This window comes from Lygodium microphyllum, chromosome 4 (assembly GCF_053477565.2).
Source record: "Lygodium microphyllum isolate KBCC chromosome 4, Lygodium_microphyllum_v1.1.10, whole genome shotgun sequence".
Taxonomy (NCBI): Eukaryota; Viridiplantae; Streptophyta; class Polypodiopsida; order Schizaeales; family Lygodiaceae; genus Lygodium; species Lygodium microphyllum.
The window spans coordinates 74,918,355-74,942,836 of NC_141138.1; the positions used below are offsets into that span (position 1 = coordinate 74,918,355).

Sequence of the window (24,482 nt, forward strand, 5' to 3'; positions counted from 1 at the left end):
CCTATCTCCCTACCATTTAGGTTTTTTCTTGTAATGGTTAGGTTAAGTGGTGTCTCCATGTATGTTTCTTCATAATGTAAGCAATAGATACACACTAAAATATACAAATGGGAGTAAAATAAGGCAAATCCTCATGCTTTACCTCCATTATACTTGCACAAATATAATCCTTAATTTTCATAATTTTTCACATATAAAAGCTAATTATTTCCTATTTTCTTTACCCCAAAACCACACTTTTTGGTAATTTTTCTTACTTTCTTTGTGTGAAATGCTGAATTTTTTATTTTTTTAATTCAAAAATTTAATTCACACTCTAATCCATCATCACATTTAATAGCATCTCATATGAACATGATTTGATCACCTGAAACCAAGAAAAATATCATTTTTCTTCTTAAATCATGCATTTTGAGTATTTAAAAATTAATAACTTGCAAGCACAAATATGGGCTCTACTTTTAATGCTTCACAATCCTCAAAAAAATCACAACCAAGCTTTTTTTAAAAATTCATCACATATGAACATGATTTGCACCATCAAATGTCAAAAAGAATTTAAATTTCCATTAAAAAAGAGCCTTATCGCCACTTTTCATGTTTCAAGTCTCAAGAATTGATTTTATGGACAATGATTAGACCCGCCATTGGTCTCTAAACAGTGCTGGTCATCACCACTCAGAATTAGCATGGTCCCACATTAATCTGGTTCAAGTTGAACAATTGATCTCCATCCAGATCTTCTCACAAGAATTCCCACATGAACCGCCTATTGGAGGAGAGAGAGAGAGAGAGAGAGAGAGAGAGAGAGAGAGAGAGAGGAGAGTGTCAAGATTGTGGGAGAGAAGGAAATTGTCTCACTTGTAGCTTTCTTGCTTGCACAATGGGGGAATACACACAGAGGTGGAGGCTGAAAACAGTTTTCCTCTTCTTAGTTGTGTAAGCCAAAAGAACTCTCGTACAAAGAAATAGAAGAACCCTATATATGGGTCTCAAACCAAACTCAACTAACTAAGGTGGCATACTAACTGAGCCACGAACTAGAGTAGATAAGGATAGCTATCATGTAGCTATTATTCATGGGCGGTGTACCAACCGCGTCTGCAACTGACAAGTCGGTGACATAAATACACAACGGTCACCCTGGCGTATCACGAGTGGAGCTCGATATCTCAACACTCCCCCTTGAGCTCAATCCCAATTCCTGCACACCAAGCACGTCTCTGAACTTGTGCAGCTTCTCTGCGCCCAATGCCTTCGTGAATATGTCAGCTATCTAATCCTCTGTGCTGACATAAACTAGATCAATAAGACCTAGTAAAACCCTCTCTCGCACATAGTGATAATGCACCTCAATGTGCTTTGTTCTAGCATGATAGACTGGGTTATTTACCAAGTGTATACTACTCATGTTGTCACAATAAATGACAACTGGCCCATCTGTAGACTGATGCATATCATAAAGTAGCTTATGCAACCAAGCTACCTCACATGCAGCCATTGCTGCACCCCTATACTCAGCCTCTGTGCTCGACAAGGCAACTGTAGGCTGTTTCTTGCTGCTCCAAGTGACTGCAGCACTCCCAAAAGAGAACACATATCCACTGGTAGATCGTCTATCAGAAATACTACCAGCCCAATCAGCATCAGTGTATCCATGCAACTGTATCTGAACCCCAGTCTCATAAAATAGTCCATACTGCAATGTAGACTTCACATACCTGAGTATGCGTCTAGCCGCATCCAAATGTGGTTTCCTTGGAGCCTGCATAAACTGACTTACCAATCCAACATCATAGCTCAAATCTGGCCTGGTAATAGTCATATAAATCAAACTTTCTACTATGCGTCTGTACATAGTAGGGTCTTCTAGAAGCTCACCTGCATCTGTGCTCAACTTCACATTCTGCTCCAAAGGAACTGAAATAGGCTTACAGCCTGTCATCCCATATTTGGACAGCATGTCCAATCCATACTGCCTCTGCAAGAGCTGTATCCCACTTGGTGATGTGATCACCTCAATGCCCAAGAAATAACGCAGCTCTCCCAAATCCTTCATCTCAAACTTCTGCTTCAATAGCATTTTCACATGAAGGATATCTTCATCACTGTCACCTGTCATAATCAAATCATCAACATAAATGACAAGTAGCATAATACCTTTCTCTGTTTTTCTCACATAGAGAAATCTGCCTTGGAAATCTGAAAGCCAATAGTGACAAGATACTGTTCTATCTTGTCATACCATGCTCTAGGTGCTTGCTTCAAGCCATACAAGGCTTTCTTCAACCTGCAAACAAACTCAGGATGAACAGCATGCACATAACCTGGTGGCTGCTCCACATATACTTCTTCTTGCAAATCACCATGCAAGAAGGCATTCTTTACATCCATCTGATGTAAAGACCATTCCTTTGATGCAGCCATAGCAATGACGGCTCTTACAGTTTCCATCCTTGCAACCGGACTGAATGTTTCTTCATAGTCAATGCAATATGTTTGTGCATACCCCTTGACTACTAATTTTGCCTTGTATCTGTTCACAGAACCATCTGCATTGTGCTTCACCTTATAAACCCACTTACAGCCAATTGCATTTTTACCTTTAGGCAAAGGTACCAATTCCCATGTAGCATTTGCTTCCAAGGCATCCATTTCTTCATCCATGGCTTTCTCCCATTTTTCTTTTCCCATGGCTTCCTCAAAAGAAGTGGGTTCTGGTTCCTGTATCACTTTAACCATATATGCATAGTGAATGGCTGTAAATCCATCATATTTCAGTCTATCCACAGGATACCTAGCTCTCGTAGACCTGCGCAAAGTAGGTTCACTCCCAGGTGCTCTCAAAACATCCCTAGTCTTCCTTACTCCATGTGTAACAATAGAAGGAATACCCAACTCATCATCAATGCTCTGTTCTGAGCCACTGGATTCACCATCCACATAAGAGTGACCTGCATTTACATCAAACATGGGCTGATCAACCTTCTCTTTTCCTTTTCATGATACCTGCATACCACTATCTACATTGCTTTGAGAAGATTCTCCTGATCTCAATCTGCCTGTCCATGGCAAAGAATGTGAACCACTGCTAGAGGACGCTCCAGGTCCACTAATATTTTGTGACTGCTGCTGTGAGTTCTGTGCAGTATTACCATTTTGTGCATCTACATCATCAATCACATTTACTAGTTTATACCAGCTACTCATCTCATCAAAAACAACATCTCTGCTCACTGTAAACTTACGAGTAGAAGGGTTATAGCATCTATACCCTTTTTGCTGCAGAGAGTAACCAATAAAGATGCACTTCTCAGCTTTTGGATCCAACTTGGATCTCAGCTCATTTGGCACATGTACATAGGCAATGCAACCAAAAATTTTCAAATGAGAAATATCTGGTTTCCTACCAGTATACCTCTCCTCTGGAGTCATTCCATGTATTGCTGCAATGGGAGTCCTGTTCATTATGTAGACTACTGTAGCAACTACTTCAGCCCAATAAAAATCTGGCAAGTCTTTTTCGTTGAGCATGGCATGAGATACCTCTCCAATATGCATGTTTTTCCTTTCTGCAACTCCATTTTGTTGTGGGGTATGACTGCATGAATATTGCTGCTTTATGCCATGCTCCTGCAGGAACCTTGCAAACTCATTTGAGAGGTACTCTCCCCCTCCATCTGACCTTAGGCATTTTATTTGCAGGCCTGTTTCTTTTTCAACCATAGCTTTAAGAGTTTTGAAATGCCCAAAAAATTCACTTTTCTTTTTCATAAAATACACCCAAACTTTTCTGCTATAGTCATCAATAAAACTGACAAAATAATGACAGCCTCCAAGAGATGCAGCTTTAGTAGTCCACACATCAGAGTGGATTAATTCCAATGGCTTCTTACTCTCTTGAACATGTCTAGGAAATGGTTTCCTTGCATGTTTTCCAAACTGACAGGCTTCACATATCTTATGCATTTCTGCAACCTTGAATTTGGGCAATCCTGCAACAATATTTTGGGCCTGCATTGATTTAAGTCGATGTACATTAACATGACCAATGCGTTTATGCCATATATCAATATCTGCAACTACACCGGTCCCATGTGCAAACATTGCTGCACTCAATTCAGACATGTCTGCATCCAATGTAAACATTCTGCCCTTCTTCTTTCCTTTTGCTATCAAGCGACCTTTATTTTTCATATCCTCAACAAAGCATCCATGAGGATTAAATCTGACCTGCAAGCCCTGCTCAACCATTTGACCAACAGAAACCAGATTCTTGGTGATATTCGGGACATGAAATACATCGGACAGGTATTTCTTTTTCCCATCCTACATAGACAAAGGAAATTTTCCAATCTGCACAATAGGATGTGCAATATCATCACCAGTCTCCACGAATCCTGTTTTTTCCATTTTCCTTGCATCCTCCATCCATTCTGCATGACCTGTCATGTGGTTTGACGCACCTGAGTCAACATACCATACATCATTGCTTTCTTCTGCACTTGTCATAGAATTATTCATGTGCTGCACCATAAACAAATGCTCATTTCTGTCATCACCCTGTCTACTAGAAGATGCATAATTCCCTTGTTGCAGTTTTCCATTCATGATGTCATTCTGCTTTTTATAGCAGTCTTTAGCCATATGACCCATTTTACCATTGTAGTAGCATTCAACATTACTATTTGCATTTTGGCCTCTTTGCCATCCACCACGACCTCTTTGGCTCCCCCTGCCTCTAGAGTTACCACGTCCTCCTCCATAGGACTGGTTTTCTTGAGTTTGCTGCATATTCTGATTTCTACCACGGCCTCCTCTACCTCTGCCTCTACCTCTTCCAGCATTTGAGTAGAAGACAACTTCTTTTGAAGTTCCTCCTGAAGAAGATGCACCACCATTTCTCTGCTCCTCAGAAATTAGAAGAGCAATCAACTCCTCAAAATCAGGAAATCTTTCACGGACGGAAATGGATGTTCGGAACTGTGCATAATCCTTTCCTAGACCATTCAAGGTCACTGAGACTAAATCATCATCTTTCACTGGCGACCCAATGAAAGCAAGTGCATCTGCAATCTTCTTCACCTTCATGTGGTAGTCATTGATGCTCATACTTTCTCTTTGCACATTGTGTAACTCTTGCTTGAGCTGCATTTTCCTGGCTTGCGTATTTGTGCTATACATTTTTGACAAAGTATCCCATGCCTCCTTTGGCGTACTTGCATCTTGAATATGCTCAATCATAGAGTCTAAAATGCTGATAGACAGCAAGTACATAACTTTCCTGGCTCTCTCATGCCATGCTTTAAATGCCTGCATTTGCTGTTGATTGGGAACATCAGGAAGAACTGGTTCTTCTTCATTTCCTGCAACAAATTCCCAATATCCTTTTCCCATAAGGAAATTCGTCATTCTAAACTTCCATGCTTGGAAGTTGTTCTTGTCAAGCTTTTCAGTGACAATCTGTGAGAGAGAATCAGACGCCATTACAGAACACTGCAAAAAATTCTGTCATTGCAAAGAACACAGCTTCAGCCTCACAAAGGCAAATCTGCAAAACTGACGAAAGTGGTATTTGACCACACAGTCACTTCCTAGTGACGATTTTGCATCAACAGGCAACATGGATGATTCTGTAACTCCCAATGTCTCTGCGCACAAGCACACGATGCAATTTCTACAGTACCTTTTCACCGACCTGTAGAACAGGGGCTGCACAGCATAAAACTGGGCCTTTTCCTGAGTGCGTGCAGAAAACTTCCGCCTCCAAAACAGGCCCCGAAATGGCCTCAAATAAAAAAAACAAGGTCGCCAAGGGCTAAAGCCATCTCCCGCAGCATATACTGCCCTCTTGCTTCACCGCGAAGGGCGTCTCAACCTGAGACAATGCACTCCTGCACTTTCCGGCTGTGCTACCTGCAGAGATCTACTCCCAAAACAGAAAATGAAAGCAACACTGCTCCTCTTACCAGAACACGCGAGCTTGGCTTGCTTTCTTGAGCTCCTTACCACGAACAAGGCTCTGATACCATGTCAAGATTGTGGGAGAGAAGGAAGGAGTCTCACTTGTAGCTTTCTTGCTTGCACAATGGGGGAATACACACAGAGGTGGAGGCTGAAAACAGTTTTCCTCTTCTTAGTTGTGTAAGCCAAAAGAACTCTCGTACAAAGAAATAGAAGAACCCTATATATGGGTCTCAAACCAAACTCAACTAACTAAGGTGGCATACTAACTGAGCCACGAACTAGAGTAGATAAGGATAGCTATCATGTAGCTATTATTCATGGGCGGTGTACCAACCGCGTCTGCAACTGCAAGTCGGTGACATAAATACACAACGGTCACCCTGGCGTATCACGAGTGGAGCTCGATATCTCAATAGAGAGAAATACTAAAATTCCATCTTTGCATATAGGCCATCATTTGCCAGGCCAAGATTGGTGATAGGAAGCAAAAATTTGAAGGAGAAGGCTGATGTAGTTAGATCATATGAGTATTCTCTCTAGCCCCCCCTCTCAATTTGTCATTGCCTACAACCATGACTTTTTTTTTGTAAAAAAAATGCCCCCCCCCCCCCCCCCCCCATTGTGTGAAAATTTGGGGGGTTTGGGAGGGCCCAAAGGTCACCACCCTTCCCCCTAAAAATCTCTTTATACTCCTTAAATGGTCTTTTTAACCCTTCATGCTCAAGTAGAGCCATCTTGCGCATTTGGTGACGATCCAAAATTGTTGTATGTCTATCTCAGAGTCCTGCACTACTTGAAACTTGATCCATTTTATTTTGGCACCTAGAAAATTACTAAAATTCATTGATCTCTATGAGGTTCATCTTCAAAAGTGTTATCAAATCCCACCTCCCATGGCTACTTAAAATTGTCAAATTTGCATCCATTACTTTCAATGAGCTTTAATTTCTACCTCAAATTAACAAAATTTGGTACATTTCTAGCTTTTCTTTGGGCTTAAAATCTCGCTCTCATTGGCAACCATGGGATAGAGTGACTGAGCCCATTGAATCCACGAATTAATCTACACATTCAAAAACCATAAATAATATCTAGTTGCTTAAAGGGAAAAAAACAACAAAATACAAACACAGCTCTCAACCTACCCCCTGAGAAAATCAAGTGGCATGAAGATCCATAAGGGATAGACTAAGTATAATTTGACAAGAAGTCTAGAGCTAGTCACTAAACCAACTTCTCTAACATAGAAAAACTAAAAAGAACTATCAAAGGAGTCATCCTAAGTGGTGGTCTGACATGTCTACAGGACCTAGAACAATTGGACCAGAAACTCCTACTAAGTGAGGACTCCTGTAGCTTAGTTTTTTTATAAATATACTTTTGATTTATCACTTGTTTATGCTTCTTTGGATGTAATGAAGGCCTATTCTACCATGGAAATCAATAAGAAAACTAATGAACTAAACTAAGAAAATAATAAGAAATAACATGAAATGCTTCGATCATGGCCATGCCATAGAAAACTTCCATTATACCACAACACAACATAGCCATGGAAGTTGAAATCAAGATACAATAAGCAAAGCTTGGTACTCACCCCAAGATGTTGATGGACAAGAGATCTCCCCAAAATTAGTATAGGTGTCAAAAACGATCCCTACATTAGCACTTCTTACCTTTTTATAGTAGACCCTAGTACCGTCATGGCTAAGGTATTTACATGGTTTATTTTGGTAACATGGGTATGCTCACAATGCAGATTTAATAACAAAGGATGTCAAAAGAGATCCCTACCATTTGCAATTACCAAGATAAGTACTTAGTAAACAAAGAAAACTCATATATTCCATCAAGATTGTATAGGGTTTGATAACAAACATCAAAACAAAGAGTAAATCCCAAAAGATAACTACTCAGAAGAAATATATGGCAATGGATTGGACTAATTGACTGTCCTTGTAGCATTATGCTATGTTGAAGAGTTATGTGGTGATCATTAGAGTTTATCAGCCCAATGCTACTAAGAGAGGGTAGATTCGAATATTGTGAAGGAGAAGGCATAAGGATTCAAGAAAGTAAGAAATTGGTAAGAAGCTCTCCCATTCTTTCTCTCTTTCCCTTGGATAGCACCTGTGGAGGCACTAGAAGCAAGGTGGAGCAAAAATCTCTAATTTCTTTGAGATTTGGTGAGGAAGTGAGATGATTGTCCGAGGTCATTTCAAGCCTCGTTTTAGGTCCATAAAGAAAAATTCATACTGTAATTTTAGCTATATCAGTCATTCTTCAATGCAGAAATTACATATGTTAAATCTACAAGTTCAAAGGTATTTGTTAAGAAGCAAACACAAAGTTTATCTACAAACAAGCTACAGATTTTCTGTACTATTGAGCAATCAGTAAAAAGTACTAACTATTTTATTGTCGTGTGCATCTTGTGAAGGGTTACATGAGATTTTCTTGTTGTTTGGTACTTAATTTTTGTCATAATGGTTGAGAACAGTGGATATCCTATCATCAAGAAGCTAGACAGAAACAATTACCCATCATGGAAGTTCTGTGTGACGAACTTTCTTATTGGAAAAATCCTTTACAAGTTTGTCTCAGGTGAAGAAAAGGAACCAGAGCTAAGTAATCCTATGACTATAGAAGAATTAAAGGTGTGGAAAGAATGGGATGTGAAAGACAAAAAGATAATGTATTGGTTGTCTATAATTTTTAACAACACTATGCTGGGGGAATATTTAAAATATAAAAACTTTACATGTAGATTCAATTCAAGCAAGAGTTGAATGCCTTGAAGAAAGGGAAGTTATCTATAAATGAGTATATTATGAAGGTGATTAGCATTCAATTTTTGAGAGGCCGTGGTAATTCTAGAGGTAGGGGGAGATCTAGAGGAAAAGGTGTGAAAAGAATGGAATGCAAAAGACAAAAGGTTAATATGTTCATTGTTTATAGACATTGACAATACTATGTTAGGGTATATTAGAATTAAAAATGCTTCACATGTATCTTGAACAACATTTAAGAATATATTTTTAGTAAATACAAAGATGCAAAAGATTCAACTCAAGAAAGAGTTGAATACTTTGAAAAAAGGGGAGAAGAGAAGGTGCAAGTGCTGTGAAAGCCCTGCTAAAATCAAGTGCTGCGGAAGCTTTGCTGAAATCAAGCTCCAAGAGGAGAAGAGAAGGTGCAAGTATTGCGAAAGCTCTGCTGAAATCAAGCGCCAAGAGGAGAGCCCTACACTTATTGTGTAGGAGAGAAGGAGACTCAAGAAGAATCAAAAGGTGCCAACTTCTAAGTTGTGCAAGTGTTAGCCAGTTGTATACCATGCAAGGAACCGTTGTCGTCGCGTTAAGAGTTGAAGGTTTACCACCGAGGCTTTTAGTGCAGAAGAAGGGTTTGGGATTCAAGATTTAGAAAGGATAAATGGATTGGATTTTGATAAGATTTGGGAATTAGAAATAATTAGGTACGCAAGAGGAATTCAAGCCTTCTCACTTTGTACTTAGCATACTTGAACAGAAGGAATAAGACTAACTTGATTACATCAAATGCTTCAGGATGCATACATCATTTCATAAAGGATATTTTCAGATTTCCAATTCATTTATGAGTGTAAAAAGCAAGCTCTAATGGCATTTATTTCATGTACAAAGATGGATTTCAATCCTTTGGATCAAGTATATTGATGCTAGAATCAAATACAACCAAGATTTGGACCAAAGATACATGAAATGGATTGAAAATGAATAATTTTAGCTTCAGCCCTGTTTTAAAACAGAAAATTCCAGCCCATAAACAAATTCAAAATGAGTGCATAAATTCAAGAAGAAGCTCTCTTGATCATCTATGAACAATGTCCTGAAGAAAAGAGATCATTTTCCTCTATTACAATCATAAAAAACCAATGTTTGCTCATAAAAATAGATCAAAATAGTGGGCTGCCCTGTTTATGACTGGTTATTCCAGCCCATAACAATCCATAAGTCTTCAATATCCTCACTCTTTGCTTGCCCCAAAGTCACTCAAGTACTTGGGCACAAGTCGGGCTTCATTGGACCAAGAATAAGGTAGAGAAGATGAGAGAAGTCGTGCATAAGAGCAGGCTGAATCCTTTTCTCTTAGATTTCCCCTCTTTTATAGACAGTTTCAGCATGCATTTTCGTCAGACCAAAGAGGCAGAGAAGTGGAGCTCTCACCAAGTTAACATCTTCAGTTTTTGGCCTGTTAATCTTCAGTTTGCATGCTCCATTCCATGCATCTCAGCTCCAGCTTTCTCCCAGTTTCCCTTAGGTAGAGCAGCCCGCATTTTGCACTGAAAAACGTGGGCTGTTCTCTACTCCAACCCTGGTCACTTTTTGACCAGCCTAGGTCACCTGCTGGTCATCTTAGTTAGTTACTTTTGGTCCCGTGTGGACCTAGTGGACTTTTGATAGTTTTTGGCAACATTTTTGGGTTTTTGTCCATATTTTTGTACCTGAATTAATGTGATTTATTCAGCAGACTGTCAATTACTTCTAGATGTCCAAGCTTTAGGATCCCATAGACTTATTTTTCATAAATGTACATGGTATATCTGCAAATTATATGCTAAATACAAAAGAACTTGTATAACTAAGGTAGATATTGGATAACAATGCCTGAAAATATCTCATATAATTCCCAGTGAAACTCTTCTGAGTTCATAAGAATCCCATGATTTATATCATGGATAGTAAACTCTTTGACACCGTGATCTTGTTTCCAAGATCTACAAGTAAGAACTAGCTTATGTGTAATGGAGAAGCTTGCTCCTGGTCAATAATATAACTCCACGGGGGGGGGGGAGGGGGGAACTAGCCCATCTTCCAGTCCCTAGCGTGTGCCAATTTCTCTACCTCTCTCTCTACATCTTTCTTTTCTCTCATCTATTCTTCCTCTGTGCCAACATAATATTCGCCATATATATTTTAAGTATATAAGAAAGTCGAGTGTGTATCTCAAATTCTATAACGTATAGTGCATGTCATGAATAGTGTATGAATATATGTGTGGCATACAGTGGATAGAATAAGGTAAGATAGTGCTATATGCATGCATGCATGTGTGTGTGTGTGTGTGTGTGTGTGTGTGTGTGTGTGTGTGTGTGTGTGTGTGTGTGTGTGTGTGTGTGTGTGTGTGTGTGTGTGTGTGTGTGTGTGTGTGTGTGTGTGTGTGTGTGTGTGTGTGTGTGTGTGTGTGTGTGTGTGTGTGTGTTATTAAGAGATAATCTAGCAAACCATAAAACGATTAGTCATAAAGTACTCACATAACTGTTGAGAATTAGAAATTGTATTAATGTAGCAAGGAGAATCAAACTCCACACTTGCACAAAAATTGACAAATTGTGGTAGAATATACAAGTCAATATTGACCGTTCTTCAAATTGATGGAAATGTTTGATATACTACATAAGAGTCATGCAATAACTTGAATGTTCATTTTCCAAGAACACACAAGCACCACACATATGATGAAGAGGTAGTCCTATTATGAAAATCCAACCGATAACACAAATTAGGAAGAACTAAAAGTTATTAATAGGTTATAAATGTGAAGGGACCACCTTGATTGTTATTACATTCCCACCATGTGAGTGGAACCTGGTTTAAGGTAGGAGAAGATATTGCCTATATCCATAGTGTATGCAGTTGTCGCCCAAGTATCTCAAGAGTAGTTTATGTTGTGTGATATAATTGAATGAGCGACTTGATAGAATGTAGCTTGATTGGTGGAGAAAAAGATTGAAAATGTGTTGCAATTGGATAACTGAGATGCTATATATGAAATGGTGGAGTATAATGGTGAAGGCAATAGAGTGAGAGTAAGGTTGGGAAAGCTCAAATAGCTCACAAGTGATAGTGAAGGTAATGGAGTGGTGATGCAAGACCATGGTTTATGTGTGACTTGAGCCCACAACATATGATTTGGATATCCTCATGGAGAAGTGATGTGGAGGAAAATTCTGACTTGTTAATCCTATGTAAGGCCAATTGTTCTAAGAGCCTTTTCTAAGCAAATGCATGATTATTTGGTGCTTTACCCAAGGCACTTATGAAAAAACGTTTGTAAGAGTATTAAAGGCTAAGATTATCTTTTTAAGTTGAAGATGATGTGAGAAAATTAAAAGCTCAAGTTTATTTTGGATGAATTGACAAAAGGAATTTGAAAGGTTAGGGATTCGTAAGTTAACAACTTTGATGAAAGATGAGAAAGCACCAAGTAACACTTTTCTCTTGCTATAAACATTAGGGGATCAAGAAAGTATGTGATTTAGACCTTAGTTGAGCCATTTCAAGATTACTAGAAATCACATATTGCTATTCTTAAGATAAGAATAATTTTGAATGATGGAGATCACAAAAGCATAGGTGATCATTTCTCACCAAGAAACATCCTTTGGGGTGATACAATGATTCCTTGAGTGAGGTGAGAAAAGGCCATCCAAAGGAGATGGATAACCAAATAGATATTGGGAGTGACATATTTTGAGTCCAAAAGAACTTTTGCAAAAGTGATTTGAAGCGTGTGTTTCCAACATTGCATTTGCAAACCAAATATGAAACGCTCTATTTTGGTTTTCTCTTGAAACAAAAGAGAATAATGAGGTAATTAATTACATAAGTAATATGATACACGACATATAGGTACATGTAGGAAATGCCAAATTAGTGAAGGTAGATAGGTTGTACGAGGAATTGCATTATCAACTAATATTAATACTTTTTTGCATAAGCATATCCAAAACATAGATCAAGGACATCATGGTGATGTTATACAAGTCCTTTCCTTAAAGACACTTCTTTTAATTCCTTTAGTGAATTGAGAGGAGCCAAAAATGATCATGCTAGCTAGTGTTATGGTGTGAAAGCAACCAAGACATGACTTCATTGAGAACTCCATCATGTTATGCTAGCTAGTGTCATGGTGTGAAAGCAACCAAGACATGATTTCATCAAGTACTCCATAGCCTAAACATCCAATTATAATTTTCTTGGTCTTCCCATCCCTTCATAATATTGGTTTTTGGATTGTGTGTATTGTTTTTACTAGCACCTTTACCCTTGTAGTGGTAACAAAAATATGTAGATATAAAAGTGATACCAAAACAATTTCCCCATTAAGAATCTCAATAATGCCTACAATTTGAAAGCATGCAATGAATGAAAGAAATCTTGTGATGTCTTCTCATGTTGAAATGTTTAATTTGAGGGTAATCTAGAAATTTCAAAAAAAAAACTTCCAGTATACTTTCTAGAGCTAACTGTAAAAAGTTTGTAGAGTAGAAAGAGAAGCGTCATGCATGCTAATACACATATGTTTATTGAGTTAAGATAATATGACTATCTTTGAATAAGACATGATAATATGCTTTCCAATATGGGCATATCTTTTTAGTCATGTTGCTAAGTCCAAGCTAATTTTCTTTTTCTAGGTAGCCATGCATTTTCAATCATGGTTGTTAGTCCACGCTAACCATTCCTTTTGTTAACACAAATGCATGTTGTACTAGGCACCTTAGAAAATCGTCAACACTTTTCATCGAACCATCATGAACTAGTACAAGGTGGGTTATCATGCAAATATAAGGAGTTCCTTTGAATCTTTTATTGTATAAAGGTCATTCCACCACAATGATAACCATTTCATGAATCTATCCATAAGCCTCAGTAGACAAATTACATAAACTTACATATCTATGAGATATAATCTTGGAAAAGTTACTACATGTATATCCTCTACATCACCTGTGTTCAAGGCCTATTTATAAATATCATTATCTGTGAATTTTTCCTAAATAAAACATAACCCTTTTCTACTCAATTTGTGAATAATCACTTTATATTACACCTCTCTATATGTAAAAAATGTATAAAAATGATATTTTAAAAATACCTTATTTTGAACCCACGTGATACACACATGTATATTAATGAGCTACTTACCTGAGGATACAATAAAGGAACAACCATAGCAAACATTAATATACATTACACACATGCAAGCACGTATGCAAATAAGTGAATTGTTTGTTGCCAACTCCTAACTCCTATTCATTGCTATGCTTTTATGCCTAGATGCATCCATTGGAGGCCAATTCAATGATTATATATTGTAACTTGAATAATCATGGATCTTGTGTGAGAATTGACCCGTGTGTGTGTGTGTGTGGGGGGGGGGGGGGGAGGGGCAAACAAAGTGGACAAAATAGACCCTAGCATGGAGCTTAGCCTTTTATAAAGCAATTTGCATGAAGTACTTGGATAGCCTGGTAGTAGTAGTGCCACACCAGAGGCACTTTACTAGACTTTCAGGAGTCAAGCAAAGAAAAGCAAGCGAACATTTGGTAAGGATGCAAAAGAACATGCTGCACTAAGCTCACTTTACTTTCATCACTTGCACTAGGTGTGGTAAGAGGCGCGCGCGACGCAATTAGGCAGCTGTAGAGGGAGGAAGACAAGGAGGGGGGTTGCATGACCATGGGCCATCATTCGATTCACGTAGTAGTAAAAGCTGTGGAGCACGGATGATGCTTTTGTCTGGAGTAGGCGGGGGCGTTGGGGGCCGGCTGGCTGGCTTTGCCACTCCTTTGGATGTAGTGGTGTTACTATTAGACGCCACTTGATCCCAGTGTCTGCGCACCCCATCTGGGCTAATCATGATGGAGGGCCCTTTGCAGCCCCCCGCTTTCTTTTGATCGAGAGCCCTGGTAAACCAGTCATTAGCTCATGCAATATTCTAAACCCAGTCATAAGCCCGTGGCAACTGTGTTTGTTTTGTCGTGTTGAGGTCCTGGGTGGGTCGGGTTGTCGCGAGCAGTGGCAAGATATGCTGTTTTTGGCGTATCGCCCGTTCCGCTGATTCTGTTTGACCGATGCGAGCTGCTGCAAGAGTGCGCCCATTTCGGAACACTAGATGCGTAATTGGTATTATATAAACACAGCTCACGCACCTTCCGTCTGGTAGGATTCAACTAAGCAGTAATTCGGAGCACAGGATATCAAGGGAGGGGGCGAGAGAGAAGACATGGCCATGGCGGCTGCGGCTGCAGCTGGAGCTGCGATGGGTGATCTTAATGTGACGGATGGAGGGGCGTCATTCTTAACGGATAGTTATGGTGTTTTGGCTGGTAGATCGTATGCAGTGACGGTGATGATTGGGAGTGCCGTGATCCCGCTGCTGGCCCTGGTGCTGTGCAAGTTCAACAGCTGGTACTACCAGCCCTCCCTGCGGCCCTCGCAGGCCCCCCTCCCCCCCGGTGACATGGGTTGGCCCATCTTCGGCAACATGCTCCAGTTCCTCTTCGCCTTCAAATGGGGCGACCCCCAATCCTTCATCGGCAACTACATCAAACGGTAATCACACAAAACCTTATCAGCCACTTAACCCCCTTCATCCTCATCGCTCGGGCCAGCGTTCCTGACTTCGCCTTTTTTGCTTTCCTGTATCTCATGCTTATTAGCTAATTACTCGCAGAATACACTTATCAGCCTTGCCCTTTATTTTAATCCATATCTCATGCTTTAGCATAGGTGTTGTGGGAGTCATTGACATCTTTCGCAAAGCATACCTCACAAACAAAATTGCCATTGTTTTTTTCTTCTTGTATATAACCTTAGCTCTTCTTGGTACTTGCTATATCTCAACTATGGGAGATTCCGAAGGTTCTCCCATCTCCTCTTTGCTTTCCTGTAGCTCGAGAAAATAAAAGGCTGAGGGCCCCTGATTTTCTGAAGGATTTGAGAAGACAACAAAACATTTTTGTTTCTTTGGGGAGCTCACACATCCATGCTTTATGTTTGAGGAAATCACATGTATCACGAATGGAACACACGGATGACAACCTAGAGGAGGGCATGGAAGTTATCACAATCTTTGTAAATTGGCGTGTTGTCAAGGAAGCACAGAGATAGATAGCATTGTGCTTGCATAATTTATGATAAGCTAGTTGTGTGGATGAGTGGTGAGTGAGGCTGGTGGGGGCATGGAGTAGCAACATGGGTTGGTTGTGACAATGATGTGGTCGTCGTCATTGTTCTTGTTGTTGTCGTTGTCGTCGTCGTCGTTAATGGTAATGGTGGTGGTGGTGTCAAAACATTAGTAATTTATAATTACTATATTATTATGCTGGGGTGCTTTTGATTGAGCTGTAGTCTTAGGATTCTTCTGTGTGTTGTATGATGGCGATGATGATGATGATGGCAGGTACAAGAGGATCGGGGTGTACAAGGCGTACATGTTCGGGCAGCCGACGGTGCTGGCGACGACGCCGGAGGCGTGCAAGTTCGTGCTGATGGGGGACGACGTGTTCGCGTCGGGGTGGCCCAAGTCCACGGAGGCCCTCATGGGCCGCAAGGCCTTCACCTCCATCCCGCCCCACGAGCACCGCCGCCTCCGCCGCCTCACCTCCGCCGTCGTGAACGGCCCCGCCGCCCTCTCCAAGTTCATGCCCCGCCTCCAGACCCTCGCCACCGCCACCATGGCCCAGTGGGCCGCCCAATGCGCCGCCACCGGCCGGCCCTTGCCCCTCCTCATCGAGCTCCGCAAGGTATTATTACGACTCTTGACTCTACTCAGCACTAGTGGTAAGTAGTACTGGTAACTCAACGTCCATTACGATACCGCTATATATATATATAATATGTGTAATATGTATGTCTATACTATATATATGTGTGTACACACGAGTGCGCACATGCACACACATACATAGATGTATGTTTGTGTGTGAACCCATATATTTAGAACCTCTTCCCATAGGGTGGGATTCTCAACCACGTTGGGAACTCCCTCTCGAACTCACTAGTTCGCATGTGTTAGATTGTGCAATTTGGTTCACAACCACAAACCTTTCTTAGCCCATGGACGAGATGGTTGCCAAGTGAAGCTCACTTCCAGTTCAGCACATGTAAGATTTGCTATGAAGGTAATATTTTAATTTTCCCAATTTCCTTCTCACATACCTTGCAATTCTCTATGGGCTTTGCAACCTCGTTGCAAGGCATTGTGTTGGTGGAGGCAGGTCCTTGTATACACGCATATATATGTATCCGTACATATATATCACTCATTTTCAGTTGCTATTATGTATACTTGCAATTAGACTACACCCATGTATATACCCACATACTCAAATACAACCTTGAGGTATCTTCCAAATTTCAATACATACATACATACGTGTGTATGGATGGCTTATATTTTAAGATAGGCCATTGAGATTACTTATCACTTTTTTTTTAAATTACTACTTAACATTTGTTAGCCCTTCCCTTGCTTAGAGCAACTAAATTACTCGAAGTTAACTAAAGTCCACTAGTCCACAACAGTATCAATTTCCTCGTCCTCTGTCTTCTCTTTTCATTTTTCTTTTAAGAATCCTTTCTCTCTCAAAAAAGAAAGGGCGCAGTGCCCTTATTTACCTATTCATAAGTAACTATGATCAATTGAAACTGTTATAATTATATAGAGGCAATACTCATAAACATCTCATAATCTCAAAAGACCCAGATGCTTGGACTTTATGTTATGGTACTCAGCCCATAAAGCTATTTCAGACGCATGTGACTTTTTTCGTTCCTCTCCCTTAAGGAGGGTGATAAACGACGATAGCTTTCTAAAACACATATTACAATAAGGAGGCTTCCTCTCCACTGAAAGAGAGCTTGTGAGATAAGTTTGATGCTATATTGACCCAGGCAAGCTTAACCATCTGATTGCATGAGAGATCATCCATGTCAACAGAGATTCGGCCCCTCATTTCTGTCGTTTTTCTTGGGTAATGACAGCTTACATTCAACATAATTGCGGAGATGTTCATGGGCTACTCGCCGGGGCCCAAATGTGACACCGTGGAGCGCTACTACAGACACCTCAACGATGGAGTGCGAGCCATGCCCATCGACCTGCCCGGAACTGCCTATCACACGGCGCTGAAGGTAAGAATCCTGTTATAACTGGTGAGTTAAACACTATCATTAACGAGCTAATCACTGTCATTAACGGTATCGTAATTCCAATAATCAGTAGTAATCACCAACGATGACAGGAATGTGAGCACAGTCACCCCGAACTATCAGCTTCAGAATTGGCGCTCTCTCTCCATGAGAGAGCAATGAGCAATGAGCCCACGTTAGTTCACACACACATGACTCGAAGTTTCAGACAAATTCCCACTATAATTCTAACATTGTGAACTACAGCAACATCAAGATCAGCTTTTGCATCAGAGGCGCCATAGCCGGCAGCCCCTTGCCCTCGATTGCAGTTAGCTACGTTAAAGGGGCCAACTATAGAACAGCTAATGAAAAAAAATTGTATTTTTGGGGGGATTTTATATTTTACAGTGATTTTGAGATTTGGGTATCTGAGCACGTAGGGGATATCAAGAGGAATTGGGTGAGTCTAATATTGTATTTTTTATTCATAGCATATTTTATATAATTTTTAAAAATACCAATTTGAGACGTAAAGGTACACTTGAAAGTCAGCAATGTGACACTTTATATAATTTTTAAAAATACAAATTTGAGAGGTAAAGGTACACTTGAAAGTCAGCAATGTGACACTTTTTAGCAAATCAATGAGAATGACCACCTAAGCAAGATTCTCAGCATATTTCCCTTTTTGTGCTACATCAATAGCTATGCGACCCCTCTCTTTGAGAAGCTCACGATGTTAAACATCATAGGGAAAAGGTATCAAACTTTGTGCGTGGAAAAATGTCATAAACTTATTGTGAATATGTCAATGGAGCCAAGGTTAGGGATTAATGTCTCTCAGAGTTTGATGGTGATTATAATTACTGACGGTGATATAACAGTTGGAATCAGACAGAAACACAATTGAATGAATGAATGGGTGGGTGGGTGTGTGTCTGTGTGTATGGTGATGATGATGAATATGGTGGGGGTGGTTATAGTCGAGGCGGCGCCTGGTGGAGCTGCTGCAAGAGGCGATTGATGAGAGGAGGGAGGCGATGAAGAAGGAGCCGAGCCTGAGGAAAGATGACATGCTGGAGATGCTGATGCTGACGCAGGACGACGACGGCAGCCACCTCACAGACGAGGAAGTGATCGACGTGCTCCTCATGTACCTCAACGCAGGCCACGAGTCCTCGGCCCACACCATCATGTGGATCCTCCTCCTCCTCCGAGCCCACCCCCAATACCTCGCCAAAGTCAAGGTATCAACCCCACCTTCCTCATCCCTTCACAGTCCACCACAACCTCAAGGTTATAATCCCTCCATAATCTTCCATCAACACACTCTCCATAATCGCATTAAATAAAAGGTTCTAATACCTCCATAATCCTCAATGTGTGCACTCGATAATCCAATCCATGAGGTCAAAGGTAGTCCCAAGTTCCATCATCCTCAATCAACACTCCATCATCCACAAACAAAAGAAGTTTGGGACATTTTTCCAAATGGTAGAAGTGACTCTTTTCCCTTGTTTTTCCCCTATAGTATTCAACATCAAGCACCACACACCGAGCTAGGTGCAATTTAGGGTAGAGGGCCGTTGGGCCCCACCTCAAGCCGGCAACCCTCTGCCCCCAATCACATCTAGTCAGGTATGCAATCCCTTTCACCATCCTCAATCCACACTCCATCATCCACAAACAAAAGAAAGTTTGGACATTTTTCCAATTGGGAGAAGGGATTGTTTTCCCTTGTTTTTCCCCTATAGTATTCAACATCATAAACTTCTAGTGGGGAGACACTACACACCGAGCTTGGTGCAGTTTAGGGTAGGGGGCTATTGTCCCCCACCTCAGGCCATGCAACCCTCTACCCCCAACTGCACCTAGTTAGGTATGCAATCCCTCCCTAGTAGAAGCTCATGATGTTGCCATAAATCACATTATGGGAATTATAGTGGGCATTTGTTTAAAACTTCTTCTGAAAGTGCTAAAGGTAATCCCTTAATCATATCCTCACTTACCACTTCATTATCCTCAATTCAACCTTTGCATCCTCAAAAAGTGCCTTTATAATCCTTTATTCAACCTCCTCATCCTTAAACAACCTTCAAAACTTGCACAAAAACTCCATAATCCTCCCTTAAACTTCATAACCTTCAACCAAACTTCATCACTATCAAATAAAACTTCATTCACTTAAGTATGAGTCTATTTCCAAAAAATTGTAGCAATTTTATCACTTTTCAACAATGCATAACATGTTGGCTTGTGAGTTCTTTCAATTTCAAATGCTTTGACATTTGATCATTTTCTTAGTTTAGACATTTCAAATTTCCTACAAACATTTCATAGTTTCCTTAGTTTAAGATAGTTAAGTTTGCAAATGTTGTAAGGTCTAATTTTGGAAAAGAGGGAAGTTTTCTTTTTAAAGCATTATAGAGCTAACTTGATTATACCCTTGCCAGAAAGAACAACTTGAAATTCGCAAGAATAAGAAACCCAATGAGATACTGAATTGGGAAGACTATCGAAAAATGACCTACTTATCTCAGGTATGGATCTGCATATTTTAAGATTGTGTTCCCACATACAGTCAAATAATTCATTTGATTACCACTATCTCAGGTTGTAGATGAGACCTTAAGAATAATCAACATATCTCCCATGGTGTTTCGAAAATCCCTAGAGGACATCGAATTCAATGGTAATACATTTATTTGCAATGATTTAAGGGATACATCAACTATGCTAAACCATTTGTTGGTGACATTTATATGGACTATACATCAAGCATCACTTTCTTTATACATCAACATTAGGGTTTGTGTTGCATAGGATATACAATTCCAAAAGGATGGCATGTGCAAACATGGATGAGACAAGTCCATCTAGACCCGCAAGTGTACCCTGACCCATTGAAATTTGACCCGGATCGTTGGGAGGTACATGCTAGTCAACATTCTTTGTTTGTCTTGAGTTTCTGATCTTAACTAATCTTGATCCATTGTATTATTACTATTGCGACTTGGTAAAATTTGCGATTTGTTAGTTACACAATGTGACAAGTAATATTGGCTTTTCATCTTTTCTAACTCGATTCTTTGCTTAGCATTCACTTAAGGTTGTGATGAGAAGTAAAGGGTTGAATTTTATGTAGTGACAATTAAGTTTATTTTAAGCATTTATGATATACTAACTTTACTCTTAATCATGTTCTTCTTTTTAGAGAGAGATTCCTAAAGCAGGTGCATTTATCCCATTTGGTGCGGGAGCACACATGTGCCCTGGGAATGACTTTGCAAAGCTAGAGATTGCACTTTTCATCCATTATGCTACTTTGTTTTATGAGTAAGTCCTATATAAATCTACATTTTAAAATAAGTTTTATCAAGCCTAGTTAGCTCCAATACAAGATATGTGTGATGAATCTATTCAATGTATATGATTTTCATGTTAATGTGGTGGTTATTTATAAACAGGTTTACACCAATCGCACCAAATGCTCCTATCATCTACCTCCCACACCCTCGCCCAAAAGATTGGTACCCAGTTCGAGTGCAAAAGATAGGCCATTTTGAATATAAGAGTTAATGTGAAAGGGTTATCTATTTAAGATATCAAATTATCTAGCTAGTCATATGTGCAACTAGGACATAGTTATGGAAAGCCCCAAGGTAGGCCATTTTGATGTACCAAAATATGCAATGGAATTTCAAGCAAACAATGTATCACAAGTGTGATGGATCCTCCACACAATGTTGCAGTATCTTGTTTATCTCATGTAGTATGAGTAACAATGTATCACAAGAGTGATGGATCCTCCTCCACACAATGTTGCAGTTGCTTGCTTATCTCATATACAATTGAGTAACTTGCAACTGGTATCATGTGGTAATGGTATATCTTAGTAATATTTTGCATATGCACCCTATTGTGAGCATGATGCATTGTCATCTTGAATGTTAAACATATCAGAAATAGTTTATCCAAAACTTCTTTTTAAAAAATTAAGACCTACGCATTGGAGGTGTGCCAAGAAACAATGTGATATATGTACATAGACTACTCAATGATAAAGGGAAAATAAATGCATGTCCTCTACATAATCCCTATGGTTTTCATTTGATATTTGTAGCATTAGGGTGACATTCAACACATTATGATAGTGGCAATTCACTTCATGCACTCTTAATGTTTGTTGTCTGTCCTAGCTACTTTGAGTATCTTGAGGTGCTTTCTTAACAAAACGTCAAGCATAAAGTTTAGTTCTTTCACATTATAAGAATCTATTATTTCACATTTTAAAAAAATCCACAAATAAAGATTAACTATAGTGCCCTAACCCATGTCACTAGTCTAATCCACTTATCATCAAGCTCAGTGAATTATCCCTTTTTTATGCTTATTCTCAACTTGGCACCTCATCTCTCTCATTTTCTTTCTCCTTTTTTTTGTTTATTTTGTGGAATGCAAGACTTCTATGAATTAATTTATGTGTGGATCTCATACAAGCATATGTATGTGTGTGTAGTATGTGGTGTGCACATGTGGGAGATTGAATGTGAATTTATGTGCACTTACATGTGTTTGAATGTTCAAGTGTGTGTTCATATGTTGGGTTTCTCTACACGTGTGTGTGTGTGTGTGTGTGTGTGTGTGTGTGTGTGCGTGTGCGTGTGCGTGTGCGTGTGCGTGTGCGTGTGCGTGTGCGTGTGCGTGTGCGTGTGCGTGTGCGTGTGCGTGTGCGTGTGCGTGTGCGTGTGCGTGTGCGTGTGCGTGTGCGTGTGCGTGTGCTGCGTGTGCTGCGTGTGCGTGTGCGTGTGCGTGTGCGTGTGCGTGTGCGTGTGCGTGTGCGTGTGCGTGTGCGTGTGCGTGTGCGTGTGCGTGTGTGTGTGCGTGTGTGTGTGTGTGTGTTCACCACAAGGCATTGACAAGTTTGATGTAGAACATGTTGGAAAAATTCATTCATTTGATTAATCAACATGGCATCTTAAACATTTCTTCCATATTAATCAATAACTTATACCAATAACTTTTTTGAATCAACAATCAACTTAATGTTTTGCATATTGCACTCTTATGAAAGAAGATAAAAAAGTGCAGCAATTTCTCATTAAAATGCATTGGAGCATACAAAGTATGGAACCCATAAAGCACCTCGTGATAGTACCTACAAAATTGAATCATGTGTCTATGATGTGTGTGTGTGTGTGTGTGTGTGTGTGTGTGTGTGTGTGTGTGTGTGTGTGTGTGTGTGTGTGTGTGTGTGTGTGTGTGTGTGAAGTTGAGAAGACATTATTTGAGAGGGTTTTATTAATAATACCTTGTCACAATGGTGCAAGTATAAAAGGTGTTGAGATATGTAATTTTGATCACTTTTGTAAAAGGTATAGTATTACAAGTACTATCTCTTCGTCTCACTTCTTGTTCACAATTTTTATAGCTTCTCTCTCTTCTCTCCTATCTTTTTAGTATTTCTTTCTCCTCGTCACTCATTCTCTTTCCTCTTTTCTCTCTCTTATGCACTCTTTTGTCTCACCTCTTATTCCTCTTCTTGACAAATGGTATTAGAGCATTGGTCTTTGATCCATTTGGTCACAATCTTACCTTATATTTCCTTCTCAAACTAGTTACATTCCTGTTTCTCAAGGATATGCTGTCAGTCCTTGAAGTGGATAGGTTCAGAGATCAAGGAGCTTTCTAGCCTAGTCAAAGCTAAATGGAAGATATGGATACCAAGTTTGAGGTATCATGGGCAAAATGGCAAATCATGGTCAAGAGGCCATTCTAAAGGTAAAATGATTAAAGAAAGGAAAACTGGAGTTAGTCAAGGTTAGAAGTCAAGTTACTTTTTGCAAACATGCTTTCTCTTTCCTCTTTCCTTCAAGCTTTTGTGAAAGCTTTTATGGTGGACAACAAAGAATCCTCTCTCTTGCTTAGCAAGCACTTCATCTCTTCAAGAAACCTTGGGACAACTAATGAATGAGTCATGAGCAACATATCAACTAGAATAGAGCCAGTATTATTCAAACATACTCTAGACTAGACAGAGCCCAACTTGGAGCTGAGCAATGCCCCTGTAGGACTCTAAACACATCGAAAGGCTCATAGAGCCTCCATACTCCAAAACTCATGATTTAGTGACCTAGGAAGCAGCTGCAAATACAACCTCTCATACCCACACAAACCTGTTAGAGTGACCACACCGACTATAAGATGATGACTTAACTAAAAAAGTGTGTGTTGCATCACATTGTTTTCATCATAGTCACACACTACATAAATAATTACTTGAAGTGTACCTAGAAAGCTAAAAGCATGATTTCGCACCACACACAAAAGGAAGTACCCCACTAGCACTTGAATACACTTCAAATTGAGAACTGTCTTAAATAACAAGGAACTTGCATGCAAGATAAGCAAGATCGAACAATTTTTTATATGTTCATTGTATTTTTTGACACATTTTACATTGAATACAACAGTCAAAATCTTGCTCAACAATAGGTAATACTCTCTTCTATTGTGATCAATGATTGAGTCAAGAATTCTTGACAAGTAAGG

General features: G+C 39.8%; 1 protein-coding gene across 1 annotated transcript; it reads left to right on the forward strand.

Moving 5' to 3' along the window:
• Positions 1 to 14,528: 14,528 nt before the first annotated feature.
• Positions 14,529 to 21,838, forward strand: LOC148037186 (ent-kaurenoic acid oxidase 2-like). Its single transcript, XM_087676106.1, has 9 exons — positions 14,529 to 15,347; positions 16,198 to 16,540; positions 17,781 to 17,930; positions 18,914 to 19,177; positions 20,384 to 20,470; positions 20,544 to 20,622; positions 20,754 to 20,860; positions 21,145 to 21,266; positions 21,398 to 21,838. The coding sequence occupies exons 1-9, from the start codon at positions 15,019 to 15,021 to the stop codon at positions 21,507 to 21,509; spliced, it is 1,593 nt and encodes a 530-aa protein (XP_087532232.1). The 5' UTR covers positions 14,529 to 15,018; the 3' UTR covers positions 21,510 to 21,838.
• The last annotated feature ends 2,644 nt before the right edge of the window (positions 21,839 to 24,482 follow it).